The sequence below is a fragment of the Chrysemys picta genome, chromosome 22, assembly GCF_011386835.1.
Source record: "Chrysemys picta bellii isolate R12L10 chromosome 22, ASM1138683v2, whole genome shotgun sequence".
NCBI lineage: Eukaryota > Metazoa > Chordata > Testudines > Emydidae > Chrysemys > Chrysemys picta.
The window spans coordinates 4273280-4287296 of NC_088812.1; the positions used below are offsets into that span (position 1 = coordinate 4273280).

The 14017-nt window shown below is 50.3% G+C and overlaps 1 protein-coding gene across 2 annotated transcripts in view; it reads left to right on the plus strand.

Moving 5' to 3' along the window:
• The first annotated feature begins 1143 nt into the window (after nucleotides 1-1143).
• The window catches only part of LOC101950459 (complement C3-like), a 214266-nt gene continuing 201392 nt past the window's right edge, over nucleotides 1144-14017 (plus strand). For both annotated transcript variants that reach the window (XM_065576278.1, XM_042844156.2), the window contains exons 1-7: nucleotides 1144-1302; nucleotides 7163-7355; nucleotides 9756-9918; nucleotides 10477-10547; nucleotides 11526-11620; nucleotides 12838-12920; nucleotides 13076-13166. In XM_065576278.1, the coding sequence (XP_065432350.1) occupies nucleotides 1232-1302; nucleotides 7163-7355; nucleotides 9756-9918; nucleotides 10477-10547; nucleotides 11526-11620; nucleotides 12838-12920; nucleotides 13076-13166 (767 nt within the window). In that variant the 5' untranslated portion in view covers nucleotides 1144-1231. The remainder of the gene's footprint in view (nucleotides 1303-7162; nucleotides 7356-9755; nucleotides 9919-10476; nucleotides 10548-11525; nucleotides 11621-12837; nucleotides 12921-13075; nucleotides 13167-14017) is intronic.

Genomic DNA, 14017 nt, shown 5'->3' on the forward strand with positions numbered 1-14017 from the left:
AGCCGGTCCCGGCTGCACCGCACTGACAGCACCGCTCAGCCCCAGCGGGGGTCTTACACTTCCCAGCGCAAGCTGCTCCACTCGCCTTCTGGCTGCCTAGTTTGCCTAGTGGTTGCACCGGCCCTGCTTCTGACATTAAAATGTGTCTGAATCTCCTATGTGGCTTTGAAGATGCCAACCACGATGTATTGCTTAGGGGCACAGGAACTGCCACACCGGATCAGATCATAGGGTCATGGCCAAGCATTGCCATTACCAGACATTTCAGAGCCAAGTGCAAGAAACTCTACTATGAACAATTATAGCCTGCGTGGGGAGGGGACATTGCCCCATGATAGTCCTGCTTCAGCAGATAAGGCAATGGGTGTTAAGAGGTAATGAGTTCCACAGGCTAATTCCACATTATTTCCTTTGATCAGTTTTATGTTACCTGGCAGTAGCACCCAAAGGCCTTCTTTGTGCTAGGTGCTGTGCAAACATACAGAGCAGGTATAGATGATGGGTGGCTGAACATGCTGGTGCCCTGTCTTTATTAGCACTCCCACCATTGCTACCAGCAGCGTAGATTCCCTAATAGAGTGTAGCGGAGTCCTGGCGTAAGAGACAGTTTCTGCCCCAAAGGTTTTACAATTCAAGTGAGTGGGATAGACAGAGAGATCCACCCTTCCGGGGCTCCCTTCATGACTGGGACCGCTTGCCCTACTGAAACATCCCAGGACTTGCCCAAGGTAAAACAGAGTCAAAAGGCAGATCCAGGAACAGAACCCAGGAGTCCTGATTCTCAGCCTGCCTCCTCGTTGTAACCCAGTAGATCCCACCCCAGCATCCTGACAACCAGCCCCCCCGCTTTATCCCACTTGATCCTATTTCTCATTCACAGCTGGGAGCAGAACCCAGGAGTCCTGACTTCCAGCCCTCCCCCTCCATGCAAAACTGAACTGCAGTATTGATCAGAGCCCCTCCATTCTGATCTGTGGCCAGCACCTTGGCATGGAGTAAACACAACCGCAGTCTCAGGTCCCTAATTCCAACTCTCCCCTTGGAAAGACAAATAAACTCTTCTGTCAAGGGAGTGAAGAAAACATCATTTGTTCTGAACTTTTCAGGTTTCCTGGACTCCTCCCCCTCACTGACTAACCCGCCCAGCTGTGTGCACGAGGGCTCAGCTTACAGGCAACTCAGGATAAATAGCCCCGGAGGAGCTACTTCTCCTGACCCTCCTGTCCTCACCATGGGGGGCTCTGCTCTCTGCCTGGTGGCCGTGTTTGCTTTCTACTTCCCGGCTGTTTCTCACAGCCAACTGTAAGTACCCCGCGCTTCTGCCACGGTGATGGGGATATTACCTGGGTTCATTACATGGCTGCCAATGGAAACCAAGCTCAATTTTCCTCTCTTCTCTGCTACTGTGAGTGGAGTGGGAACAGGCTGTAGAAATTCTCTTCCTCACCTGGTCCAACCCTCTTCTCCCTCGCTCAGTTCCGAGGCTAATTTGGGGGTTTGGAAGATGGAATTGTTTTAAAGAATAAATTGGATTTTGAGCCTCACTTGGTCTAAATGAACCAGGTCTAGACTGGGAGTAACTCCATAGAAAACAATAGGGTTGCACCCCCCTGAAATGCACTGAAATCAGTGGGGTTGTCTTTCCTTTGGCTTCAGCGGGCTTTGGATCAGGCCCTAAAAAGAGACCAGAATCAGGTTCTATAGGGCCACATCTTGAACTCCTTGCTCAGTTTCTATGTCTGCAAGACACCCAGTGGGGCTAAATTCTATTTTCAGTGTATACTGGTGCAAATCTGGAGTAACTCCTCTGAGTTCAAAGGGTAGTTACACTGGTAGTTAGTTACACTGGAATAACTCCATAACTTGGGGGAGGGGGCTGCTTAAAGGTTCATCCTACCTCAGGGGCCTGCTGAGCCAGTGAGAAGCCAGAAGCTGCATGAGATGCATTGATGTGTCAGGATGACCCAACTCACCTATGGAGGTTGGGTTGGGTTCCCACCTTCCCCTTGGTGCTGGAGTGGCTGCCGTCCGGATGCCAGACTTAGGGGTGGTAGACAGAGGTCCGGATGTGGGTCTGGGTTTTGCAGCTTGACCCCACTGGGAATGCACCACGGTGGGCTGCAGGCCAGACGCGCAGACCTCGGTGCAGCTTTCCCCAAAGGGTTCCAGAGATTTATGTTTCTGAGCCTGGGCCAACTTTCAGGAAAGCAGGAGGGAGGGGTCCCCCAGGAGGGAGAGAGGAGATTTGGTAGCCACCGTGCAGTGCTCACTCCAGGTCTCACCCCTGACCTGCATCTCTAGGACTTCTAAGAGGAACATCAGGGGCTACCTGGTCCATTTTGACAGCGCTCTGGTGGATGGCTGATACCAAGCACACGCCCTGCTTAGATGCTCCTGGTATTGCCTGCGGAGCAGATGAGCAGTAAACATGGCCCATGCTCGAGGACTGCCCAGCGCAGCATGCTCCTCTCTAGGCAGGGTCAGGCCGTGCAAAGGACAACACATTCCAGAGGGCTCCGTAACGGGGTCACACACGCTGGCTGCAGACTGTACGATCGGAGTTGATGGAATGCAGGACACAGTATCGCCCTCTCCAAGGGGCACTGGGGTCAGCACTAGCTCAGATGGGAGAGCTCCTTCTACTGAGCCACACACCCTGCTCCCTGCAGCACAGCGCCCCCTAGCGCCGCACTGGGGCATTGGGGCCAGCACTCACTTCCAGGGGCCAGCGCCCCTGCTGAGCCCCCACCCCCAACAGTGCCAGATTAAAGAATTTTGGGGCCCTGTGTGCACTATGGCAGTAGTTCTCAAATTTTTTCACGGACAACTTGAAAATCGCTGAGGGTCTCGGCAAACCACTTAATGATCTTGCCAAATGTTGTTTGTACTGTTAGATAAATATTGTAAAGTGCTTTGGATAAAAGCTCTCTATAAAAAATAATAATTAACTTATTTTTGTTCTACAAATAAAAGCACACAACTCATATTTTAATATCAGTAATATTACCTTTCTAATGCGGTGGATGTGCCCTCTCTCCCCCACCACAGCAGCCCCCGAGCTGGGGCTGGAAAGGAGGGGGGGTCTCTCCCTCTCTCCCCCGCTGCGACAGCCCCCGAGGGGGGGTCTCTCCCTCTCTTCTCTGCCACAGCAGCCACAGAGCTGAGACTGGGAAGGAGGAGGGTCTCTCCCACCGCAGCAGCACCCGAGCTGGGGCTGGGAAGAAGTTGAGTGAGACATTGCACTCCATATACTTTATACAAATATGTTTATGAGTGTGGATATGATGTAATTGGCATATGATTTACGCAAAAGGTCTCTTGTAAGGTATCATTACAAAGCTTCAAATCTACTGAGTGTGGTCATCCTATTTGTATGAATGTATCATTCTTGTATCTGAAACTAGGAATATGAAATATAACTCTGAGGGCCTATTGTAATTGTGCAAAGTGTGGGCCATTAATGGTGGTTTGGAATCTTGATGGCTCCCTTGAAGTCTTGCAGTGACATGTGATCATGTCACCTGAACTGGAATCCATCTTAAACCTGGTGCTTTTCCATTTAGAAGGGGGGTGGGGACCCAGAGAGACAAAGGATCCCCGCCTTGGGCCAAAGCTATAAAAGGGGGAGGAACAGAACAAAGGGGGCTGCCAGTCATGAAAAATCCCTGAGTTACCACCTGAGCTGGAACTAACAAGAACTGTACCGGGGAAAGGATTGGGCCCAGACTAGGAAGGAGTCTCGTCTGTGTAAGAAGCTTATTGAAACATCTCTAAGGGTACGTCTTCACTACCCGCCATATCGACGGGTAGCAATTGATTTATCCGGGATCGATATATCACGTCTCATTAAGACGCGATATATCGATCCCCGAACGTGCTCACGGTCGACTCCAGAACTCCACCAGAGCGAGCGGCGGTAGCGCAGTCAACAGGGGAGCCGCGGCCGTCGATCCCGCGCCGTCTGGACCCCAGGTAATTCGATCCAAGATACTTCGACTTCAGCTATGCTATTCGCGTAGCTGAAGTTGCGTATCTTGGATCGATCCCCCCACCCCCAGTGTAGACCAGCCCTAAGGATGAAATTTACCTATATTCAGTTTCTTAACGTATTAGGCTTAGACTTGCATGTTTTGTTTTATTTTGCTTGGCAACTTACTTTGTTCTGTTTGTAATTACTTGGAACCACTTAAATCCTACTTTTTATACTTAATAAAAATCACTTTTGTTTATTAATTAACCCAGAGTAAGTGATTAATACCTGGGGGAGCGAACAGCTGTGCATATCTCTCTATCAGTGTTATAGAGGGCAGACAATTTATGAGCCTGGGCCAACTTTCAGGAAAGGAGGAGGGAGGGTTCCCCCAGGAGGGAGAGAGGAGATTTGGTAGCCACTGTTCACGGATTTATTTGGGGTTTGGATCCCATTGGGAGCTGGGTGTCTGGGTGCTGGAGACAGGAGAACTTGCTGAGCTGTTTTCAGTAAGGTCTGTAGCTTTGGGGGCGTGGCTCAGACGCTGTTGCAGCCAGTTAACACATCTGGCTCAATAAGACAGGGTTTTGAAGTCCCAAGCTGGCAAAGAAAACGGGCTCAGAGGTAGTCTCAACACATCAGGTGACAGTCCCAAGGGGGTCTCTGTGACTGAACCCGTCACAGGGGGTCTCGCCCTCTCTCCCCCACTGCAGAAAGTCACCTCTTTCTCTGGCCACAGCAGCCCTGCATGTCCCAAATTCCCCCCCCTTCTCACCCCACTTCCTCCTCCATCCTACCCCTTATGCCCCCCAAGGCCGCCACCTCACCTTACATGTGCATCTTCTCTAGGGTAAAGGCACCTAATCAGTGACGACACGCCTGCGTCACTCCACTAATTAAGTGGATGGCCCTTCATTCTCTCATGTGTGGCCACCCAGGTGCGCACCTTAGAGGGAACTATCTGCGGACCACCTGAATGGAGCTCGCAGACCACCTCTGCACTATGGAAATGGTGGGGGAGTGTGTGACTGGGGGGGTTGGTTCCTACCCCTAGGGAGTGGGAGGAACTAGGAGGGTATTGGAGAGTGAGCCCACCCCACAGTTACCCCACATGGTGACTCCTGTCACATGGGCCTGGCATGGCTCCCTGCTCCGACTCATTGGCTCTCACCATAGTGCACCTGCAGAGGTAGGCGGGGGGCTCTGTTTCCATCCTGGTCCTGGCGCCCTCGGCTGGACTATGATGGGCCAAATAAAATAATCTGGCAGGTTTTGTTCACCCCCACCCCCTCGGGTGGACAGGCACCCCCGGAGATGGGGGCCCAGTGCAAGAGCACTGAATACATGTGGGTTAAACCGGGCCTGCCCCCACCAGCACAGTACTAGCATCAAACTGGGGCCTCAAGATCAGCACAGAGTTGGAAGAGAGCGCCCCCTACTGGGCCAGCCACCACCTAGCTGGTTGCAATGCAGCACCCCCAGCACCATGCCAGGGCATTGGGGTCAGCGATGACTTAAAGGGAAGAATATCCCCTACTGTATCGGTGTACAGCGGGGCCCCCCATTTCAGAAAAGTGGCAACAGCAATGTCTTTTATGACAGAGGATCGGGCTGGGGACACATCCACTCACAGCAATTTTCATTAGGGACAGGAGTGCATTATGCCCTGAACTTTTTGCCTACGTGTGTGTGTGTATGATCTTTATCTGGTATGAAAAACTCGAGTCCAATCGTCCATCAGCATTCATACTAGAGTGACACACAGACAACTTGGCTGACATTTAGCAAAACTTTTTATTTCCCTCCAGGCCTTCCTTGTGAATTCACAACACCCTGGGTGATGTAATCAGTCAATTATTTCTCCGGGAAGCAAACTCCTGGTGGCCACATTTGAGAAATACTGGCCGAGGTACCCCTGACCCTGCCTAAGTGTGGACGGATGCACTAGATCATCTCTGGAGGTCTCATCAAGCCCTACATCTCAATGATTTCATTATCTTATATTAGTATTTATTAAAGTCAAAACAAAGTGCCTCCATCTTATTGAAACACATCCTTTTTTGCATTGAAAAAGCTGACAAAATCGCTGTGTCTCTGCAGAACGTTTTCATTTTTGCCAAATCAGCATTTTCCCACGGAGACGCCCCCACTAGGCACCAGCTCTACTTCTAAGCTCTTCGGCTACGTCTGCACAGCCGATGGCAGGTGTGATGCCCAGCTCAGGGAAACTTACACGCGCTAGCTCGGCTCGGGCAAGTGCCAAAAAACAGCAGTGGCCGCTGTGGCCAGAGGGTGGCTTGGGCCATCAGCCTGAGTCTGTAAGCAGGGAGTTGGGTGAGATTGTTCTCAGGCGGCCAGTCCAAGCAGGGCCCCAGCTGCCGTGACCCCGCTGCAATTTTTAGGCACCAGCTCGATCAGAGCTAGCACCTGTGTGCCCTGGTCTACATTTAACATTTAGGTCAACCTAGCTACATTGCCCAGGGGTTTAAGCAGTACTGTAGTTAAGCCAACCTAACTGCCGGTGTGGATGTGGCTAGGTTGATGGAGGAATGAATGGTGCATTATCTACGCCGACAGAAAAACCCCTTCCATTGATGTAGGAAGCATCTATGCTACTGTCGCCCTCATAGGTCTGGTCTATACTACCCGCCTGAATCGGTGGGTAGAAATCGACCTCTCGGGGATCGATTTATCGCATCCCGTCGGGACGCGACAATCGATCCCCGAATCGGCGCTCTAACTCCACCAGCGGAGGTGGTAGTAAGCACCGCCGACAAAAAGCGGCAGAAGTCGATTTTGCCGCCGTCCTCACAACGGGGTAAGTCGGCTGCAATACGTCGAATTCAGCTACGCTATTCACGTAGCTGAATTTGTGTATCTTAAATCGACTCCCAGCTGTAGTGTAGATGTACCCATAAGTGTAGACAAGCCCTATGTCTATCCAAATTGGGAGTCACGCCTCCCAGCAGCTGTGTAGACATACCCCTAGGGGCAGGAACTGTCTCTAGCTCTGTGTTTGTACCGTGCCTCAGTCGCTGTTGGGATTTCAAGATGCTGCCGTAAAGCAAATAATAACTTATAAACCGTGGTAACAAGCTTGGTATCAAACCTCCTTGGGGATGTGGGAATCGCAGCCAGTGGGGTTTTAAATACTGACTGAATTAATCACATTGACCTTTTTGCCATTCACAGCTACTCCCTGATCACGCCCAACGTCCTGCGGGTGGAGAGTGAAGAGAAGGTTGTGGTGGAAGCCCATGGCCTCAATGCCCCAATCGCGGTTACAGTCATCGTGCAGGACTTCCCGCTTAAGCAACACATCTTATACCAGGTCCAAACCGACCTCAACCCTGCGAATGGGATGATTGGCACAGCCGTAATAAAGGTGTGTAAAACCCCAGCCTCAGGTCATCCAGTGACACAAAGGGTATCATTGTCAACAGTGTCCTACTCATTTTAGGAGCCTCCAATATTTTGGCTCCCCAACTCTACAATACCGAGACGTTCAGACCCGTCCAGGTTGGATGTCGTTCTAGAAGAGACACTCTAGCCCAGCATGAAGTTATGAGCTGGAATTGCTGGGTGAAAGTCTATGGCCTGTGTTATACATAGGTCCCTACCAAATTCACGGCTGTGAAAAACGCATCACGGACCGTGAAATCAGACCTCCTCTGTGAAATCTAGCTATTGGAGGGGAGGAGAAGGGGCAGGGCTGGGTGCGTCCTAGCCGGGGGCTCTGACCATGCCCCTGGCTCCAGCTGTTAGTCCCCTCAGGGCTGGGGAGGGACACAACTTACTGTTGCCCTGCACAGCTGCTCTTTGCAGGAGATCAGACCCACCTCTGGGGAGCTCCCTGGGCTGTAGGAAGCTCCATCACTGGGCAGCAGCTCCAGAGCTTCGTGCAGCCACAGGAGGTTGCCAGAGGTGGGTCCGATCTCCCCCATGCTGCTGGGAACTCCCCAGCCAGGGGAGGTACACAGAGGTGGGTCTGATCTCCCCCCGAGGGCTGTGCAGGGGAAAAGAAAGTCCTGTCCCTCCCCAGCCTGGTTGGGACTAGCAGCTAGGAGCCCCTGGCTGGGGCGCTCCCAGAAGTACGGGGGAGATCAGACCCACCTCCACCTCTGGGAACCTCCTGCAGCTGCAGGAAGCCGAAGGCAGTGCAGAAGTGAGGATGGCAATCCTATGACCCCACTATAACAGGTTTGCGACCCCGCCCCCCCACAAATCCCTTTTCGGTCAGGAGCCTCACAGTTACAACACCCTGAAATTTCAGATGTAAACAGCTGAGAACATGAAATTGACTAATTTTCAAATCCTAGGGCCATGCAATTGACCAGAATGGACTATGAATTTGGTTGGGCCCTAGTTATACAGGAGGTCAGACTAGCTGATCGTGTTGGTCACTTCTGTTCATAACATCTACGAATCTATTAGTGATGGGGGATGTATAGCTAACTAGTCAGATAAGCACCGTGGGGGTCTCTTGTTGGGGACTTAAAAACTGAGGTGCCCCAAATTTGGAGGTAGAAGAAAAAAAGTTGAGAGGAAGGATGGTCTGGTGGTTAGGGTGCTAGCCTGGGACTCAGAGGACGTGGGCTTGATTTCCAGCTGTGTCATAGACTCTCTCTGAGTCCTTGGGTAAGTTGCTCTGTGCCTCAGGGTTTTCCCATCTGTGAAATATAGATAATAGCTCTTCTTTATTTTGTGCGGGGGAGGGCGAGGGGGCATGCTGTGAGGGTAAACGCATTAAAATTGAGGCACTTGGGTAATAATATACTGACATGTTAATATGGGCCATATAATAACTTAAACAGATAAACTGAATCACAGTGAGATCTAACATCAAACCACATTGGACAGATAGTAGTTCCGTTGCTTAAAGCATGACTGGGAGATACTCAGGTATTGCGGTGGTGAGGTCGGTACAAGAATTTGTACTGAACAAAACATGCCAATGACATGATTTTGTTCATTTTTTGGCATTTTCCATTGCAAATAAATAAAAAAAAGACGACTATGAAATGGTTAAAGTCACAAGAGTTTTGGTGAATACTTTGGTCTTAATTCCTGTTAACACGTCAAAGCCAATTATTTGTGTCTCAGCTGACTTGGGAGCGTCTTCATTCAATGCACCGAGGTTCTGTGGTCAGGTACATAACCATATGCACTATGGCTCGTGTGTGCACTGCCTGGGAAACTTGCTCAGAGCTTGCCAAGTCCTGTCCCTAGTCTGCACTGGGCACAGCAGCATTTCTGGGTGGGGTTCGCTGGTGGAGCAGGATTCTCGTTGTGAGTTGATCCAAAGTCCTGGCCAGGAATGGAGAATTGGGGGGACAGAGGGAAGGTCTCCAAGATGTTACAGTTTTAGGGGAGCACAGTAGGAATAGTCGGGAGCACATCAGTGCAGTAGAACTGACTTCAGCAGGGCACCCATGGGACGCCCTTTGGTTAACAAACATTCCATATAAGAGGAGGTGACCGGACAATGGGTACTGGGCCGTCCAAATGGTCTGGCCTGATACACTGGTGGTGACCTACGCTGACTGTGCCATCCTGGGGATCCCCCTCCACCTGGGGTATTCCCCAATGAGGAGACCCACCATCTTCTCCCAGCTGTGTAAGCTGCTGGAGGAACTGAATGTAGAGCGGGTTAGTAAAAGGCCAGGGTTTCTTATGGATTCTTTCCATGTATAACTTAAGCATCATTAAAACTTTTGCGTAGAACATCCCTTGTGGTGGTGAGTAAAAGCAGGAAGAACTCGTCCATGCTCTTCTTCTCATGCAGGTTTCCACTAAAGACATAAAGAAAAATTCCAAACGAAACCAGTATGTTGTAGTCCAGGCTAAGTTCCCTCAGCAAACCCTGGAGAAAGTGGTTCTGGTCCATTTCCACAGTGGATACATCTTTATCCAGACGGATAAAACCATCTATACACCCGGGTCTACAGGTACTGCCTTCCCCTGGTCTCTTCTAATGGGAAGGGGTGGGAGCTGCTGATGTCATGTCCTATCTACAGCAGGGCTCCCGGGTCATATCCTGTGCATATTGCTTTGCTTGTTGAAGACAGAGGAGAATTGGAGCAGAGACTCTGCCACCACCAATTTGCAATATTTCACCCTTCACCATCGTCCTAGCTGGGATGTCCCATTGAGTGTTAGATACCGAAAGACTGGGTGGGCTTTGGGATTGTGAATGGGTGATAGAACTTTTCAAATCCAGTGACTGGTTCTGCTCCACCTTGTACCGAGATACATGTCCCCATCGGACGACCATCCCAAAGGCTGTGTGAAATAGGGGCTGCTAATCCCAGCCCATTCGGAGCAGGACAGGCCCCTGCAATGACAAAGCCCGCCCACCTGGTACTTAGGGACAGGGGAGAAAAGCAAGACAGGCACTGGACTCCCGTTGGTTTCAATCAGACTTAGACACCTAAGTAGCTTTGAGGATCTGGGCCAAGGTGTCTATCAGTTAACGACGTCCTTCTCTTCTCTCTTTATTTTCTCAGTCCTCTCCCGGATCTTCACCGTGGGTCACAAACTGGAACCGGTGTCTAAGACAGTGATCGTGGAGTTTGAGGTGAGGTCGCTGTTCTGAGTGAGCCCGTGGGGGGATAGGTGGGTTTAGCCACTTGTCTGGGTAACGCGCAGCAATTTATTGTGTGTAGCAGCAACATGGTACGGCCGGGAGAAAAGCAAATGATTGTCTGAGGTCTCTCCTTGCAAACCTCTTCCATGCAAATTCTCCTCCAATCATTAGGAAGGTTACAGAGATTGCAGGGGCAGCAGCCAGGCAGCTCTCAGGGGAGGTCCCGCGGTTCTGCAATGGTGTTAACGCTTGAGGAAAGTTGCGTGGAGTTCTTTGGGAAGAGCCAGGCAGGTGCTTGTCTGGGAAGGCTGAAGACAAGGAGGAACTGCAAGGAGCCCTTTGAAGGACGTGTAAAGTGGTGGCAGGAACAGGGATTATAGCTCCAGGCGTTAGTCCTATTAAGGCCCTTTCCACTGGGCTTTATGGTCCATAAAATAAAGTAAATCAGCTGCAATCCCCTGGGCAATAATCCTCTGGGGTTTCCTCACCTCAGCCAGCTGGGAGGGGAGAGAACACATCTGTCCCTTCAGTTCCTATTTGACTCAGTTTCCCCTTTCTTTGACACTCTGCCTTGAGCAGCAGCATAACCAGCTGGGGCCTTGCGATGGGGAGCAGCTGTGTCTGGCAGAGCGACGCAGCCCTTGGGGCAGCTCCAAGGTTTGCAGATAGCTCAGGGTTAAGCCTGGCGTCTGCAAGATTCTGCCGTGGAGGCTCTTCAGCTTCCGAGCTTCTTCCTTGAGTTCTTTGGTGGCCTCGCTGAGCCAGGTCAGGAGAGATTTGTCGGTTTTCCCAGTGTCTCTGGCTAGTTAAGAAATTCAAGCCAATCAGTGGAGTCCAGATTGTTACATGCTATTGTTGGAAGTGTGGAGAACCCTCCACTGGCCCAGGAATGTAAACGTGGCAGATGATGTTGTTAAGAGCAATTAACAGCATTTTTCTCCCTAAACTTTTAACTCGTTTCCTTTCCAGACCCCTGAGTCCATTATTGTCAAGCAGATTCCCATCTCCACCCCCTTGGTATCCGGCATCTTCTCTCTGAACCACACCTTGCCGGAGATTGTCAGGTAGATTGCCCTGATGTTACTATGCCTGAACAGAACAGAGCTTTCCAGGAGTTGGGCAGGGAAGCAGAAGAGATGATGTGGAGCTAGTTACTGTGTGTGGCCCATCAGCTAGATCATCTCCTACAGGCATTTCCAAGTGACGTGGAGAAAACAAACTCTCCTGCCACATACCCAGTCTTGGCATAATTTGATTGGTATTTGTTATAGTTTCGATGGATAATCATGTTTATTTGTAAGCCTTTTTTCCAGTTTCGATCACTTCAAATGCTCAGTTGTGCAAAATTAAATTATGGGTTTTTATTGTCCCCCATTCTGAGTTTTAGCACTTTAAATTTTCACAGGTGGGTGAAAACATGGGGGGGCCAGACAACGGTGGCGGGGTCTGAAAATAATTATTTAATGACAATAGACAATGAGATTCAAAAAAGGGAAAGCTTTATAGCCATTAACACACAAATTCTCAATATCATATGTCCAAATACACAAGCTATAAAGTATAAAGACTTAAATCAAACAATAGTAAGTTCTCAAGCAGCATTTTTCTTGCTTTGCCTATCTGTAAATTTCGATATTAGCGATGGAAATGTGTTTTTGTCGGTATGTGTGTGCACAGTGAAATCAATGACACGTATCGATAAAAATCTAATCCTTCCAAGTCTACGCAGACACCAGAATGAAGCTGCACTGACTTCCTTGCCATTACTCCTGATTTATTCCAGAGTATGTGAAGGCAGGATTAGGCCCTGTTGGCCTGTTTTCCAAAAGTGCTGAGCACCGTACCTCCCATTCTGTGGGATTTATGAATGCTCAACTATTCTGAAAACTATGTCAGTGAGCTGGTGAGCGAGGGGCCTGATTTTGGTATGCATTGGAGTTTCCTTAAGTTTCAGGGTGTTTGGATTGAGGGTTTTGGACCACGCAAACAAGTGCCGGCCACAAAGTTTAGATCCAAACTTCCCAAACCTTGCTGGCCAAAGGTTGAGGTTCTGTTCCAAGTCCCTACCTCTAGTTCTGGTTCATGAGAACATCAAGGTGCAGCAAAAAATGACTTGTCTGAGGTTCCCTGTGGTTCCCTCAAGATGGCTTGAGTTCCATGTATGGCTCAGATTTAGCTTCAGGACCCGATAAAATTACTCAAGAAATAAGTGAGCCAGGTGGGCCTTGCGAAATGTGCATGTTAAGTGCATTCAGTGTTCCTTCTTATTTCCTTCCTCCAGTCTGGGAACCTGGAAGATCACGGCCAGGTATGAAGACTCCCCTCAGCAGACCTTCAGTGCGCAATTTGATGTTAGGGAGGATGGTAAGAATCCAGCACGCACGCAGGCTCAGGGAGCGGGTCTGTCTCTACTCTCCTGACCCCATCTTGGAGCAGACTCTCCATTTGGCTTGGCTTTGCTGGCAACCCACCCTGTCCTACAGGCTCAATGTTCTCCTCTTCCCCTCTCATTTCTCCAGTGTTGCCGAGTTTCGAAGTTATATTGGAACCGTCTGAGAAGTTTTTATACATCGATAGCAATGAAGACTTCAGGGTTTCTATCACTGCGAGGTGGGTCTGTGAGAGGGTGGATCAGCTGACTGGGGTAGCAACCGCAGGTTTTAGTGCAGAAAGAAACCTAAATCTTGCATCACTTTGGGAATGTTTTCCACTCAATGTTGTTTTTTTCATCAAGAGCATCCATTTTCCAAGGAAAATTCCGATTTTTTTTTCATCCAAAAACCAATGTCCAAAAATGGAAAGAAAAAAAAAATTGGCTGAAAACCTTGTGATTCAGAAATGCTGGCGTGGTGCCTCTTGGGAGTTGCCATTCAGGTGCTTCATTCTTCTCCATGGGCTGGGCTTGCCAGCTGGACTTAAACTCCCATGATTCACCATAGCCATGATATTCCACTTCTCCTTACCATGGTGGATCATGGGAGATATAGACCAACCAAGGAGCTGGGCCTGTAGAGAAGAAGGGTGGCATGAGGCCATAATTTTCAGCAATAGGCAGGGGTGAAAGTAACTTAAAGAACTTATCAGTATGCCGGAGTCCTGAGCAGGGGGTGGGGCCTCAACCAGAAGAGGCGGGGCCTTTAAATCCCCGGGCCTTTTAAATCAAGATTTAAAGGGCCCAGGGCTCCGGTGCGGTAGCGGTGGCTGGGAGCCCCGGGCCCTTTAAATCACCACCGGAGCTACCAGCTGCAGCGGCGACTGGAGCCCCGGGGCTCGGGAGCGATTTAAAGGGCCAGGGGCTCTGGTCGCCACTACTGCAGCAGAGCCCCGGACCCTTTAAATGGCTGACGGAGCCCTGGGGGCCCCCGGCTACTGCTGCTACCCCAGGACTCAGGGCTCCAGCAGAGATTTAAAGGGCCCGAGGTTCTGCTGCGGTAGTGGTGGCTGCGAGCCCCTGGCCCTTT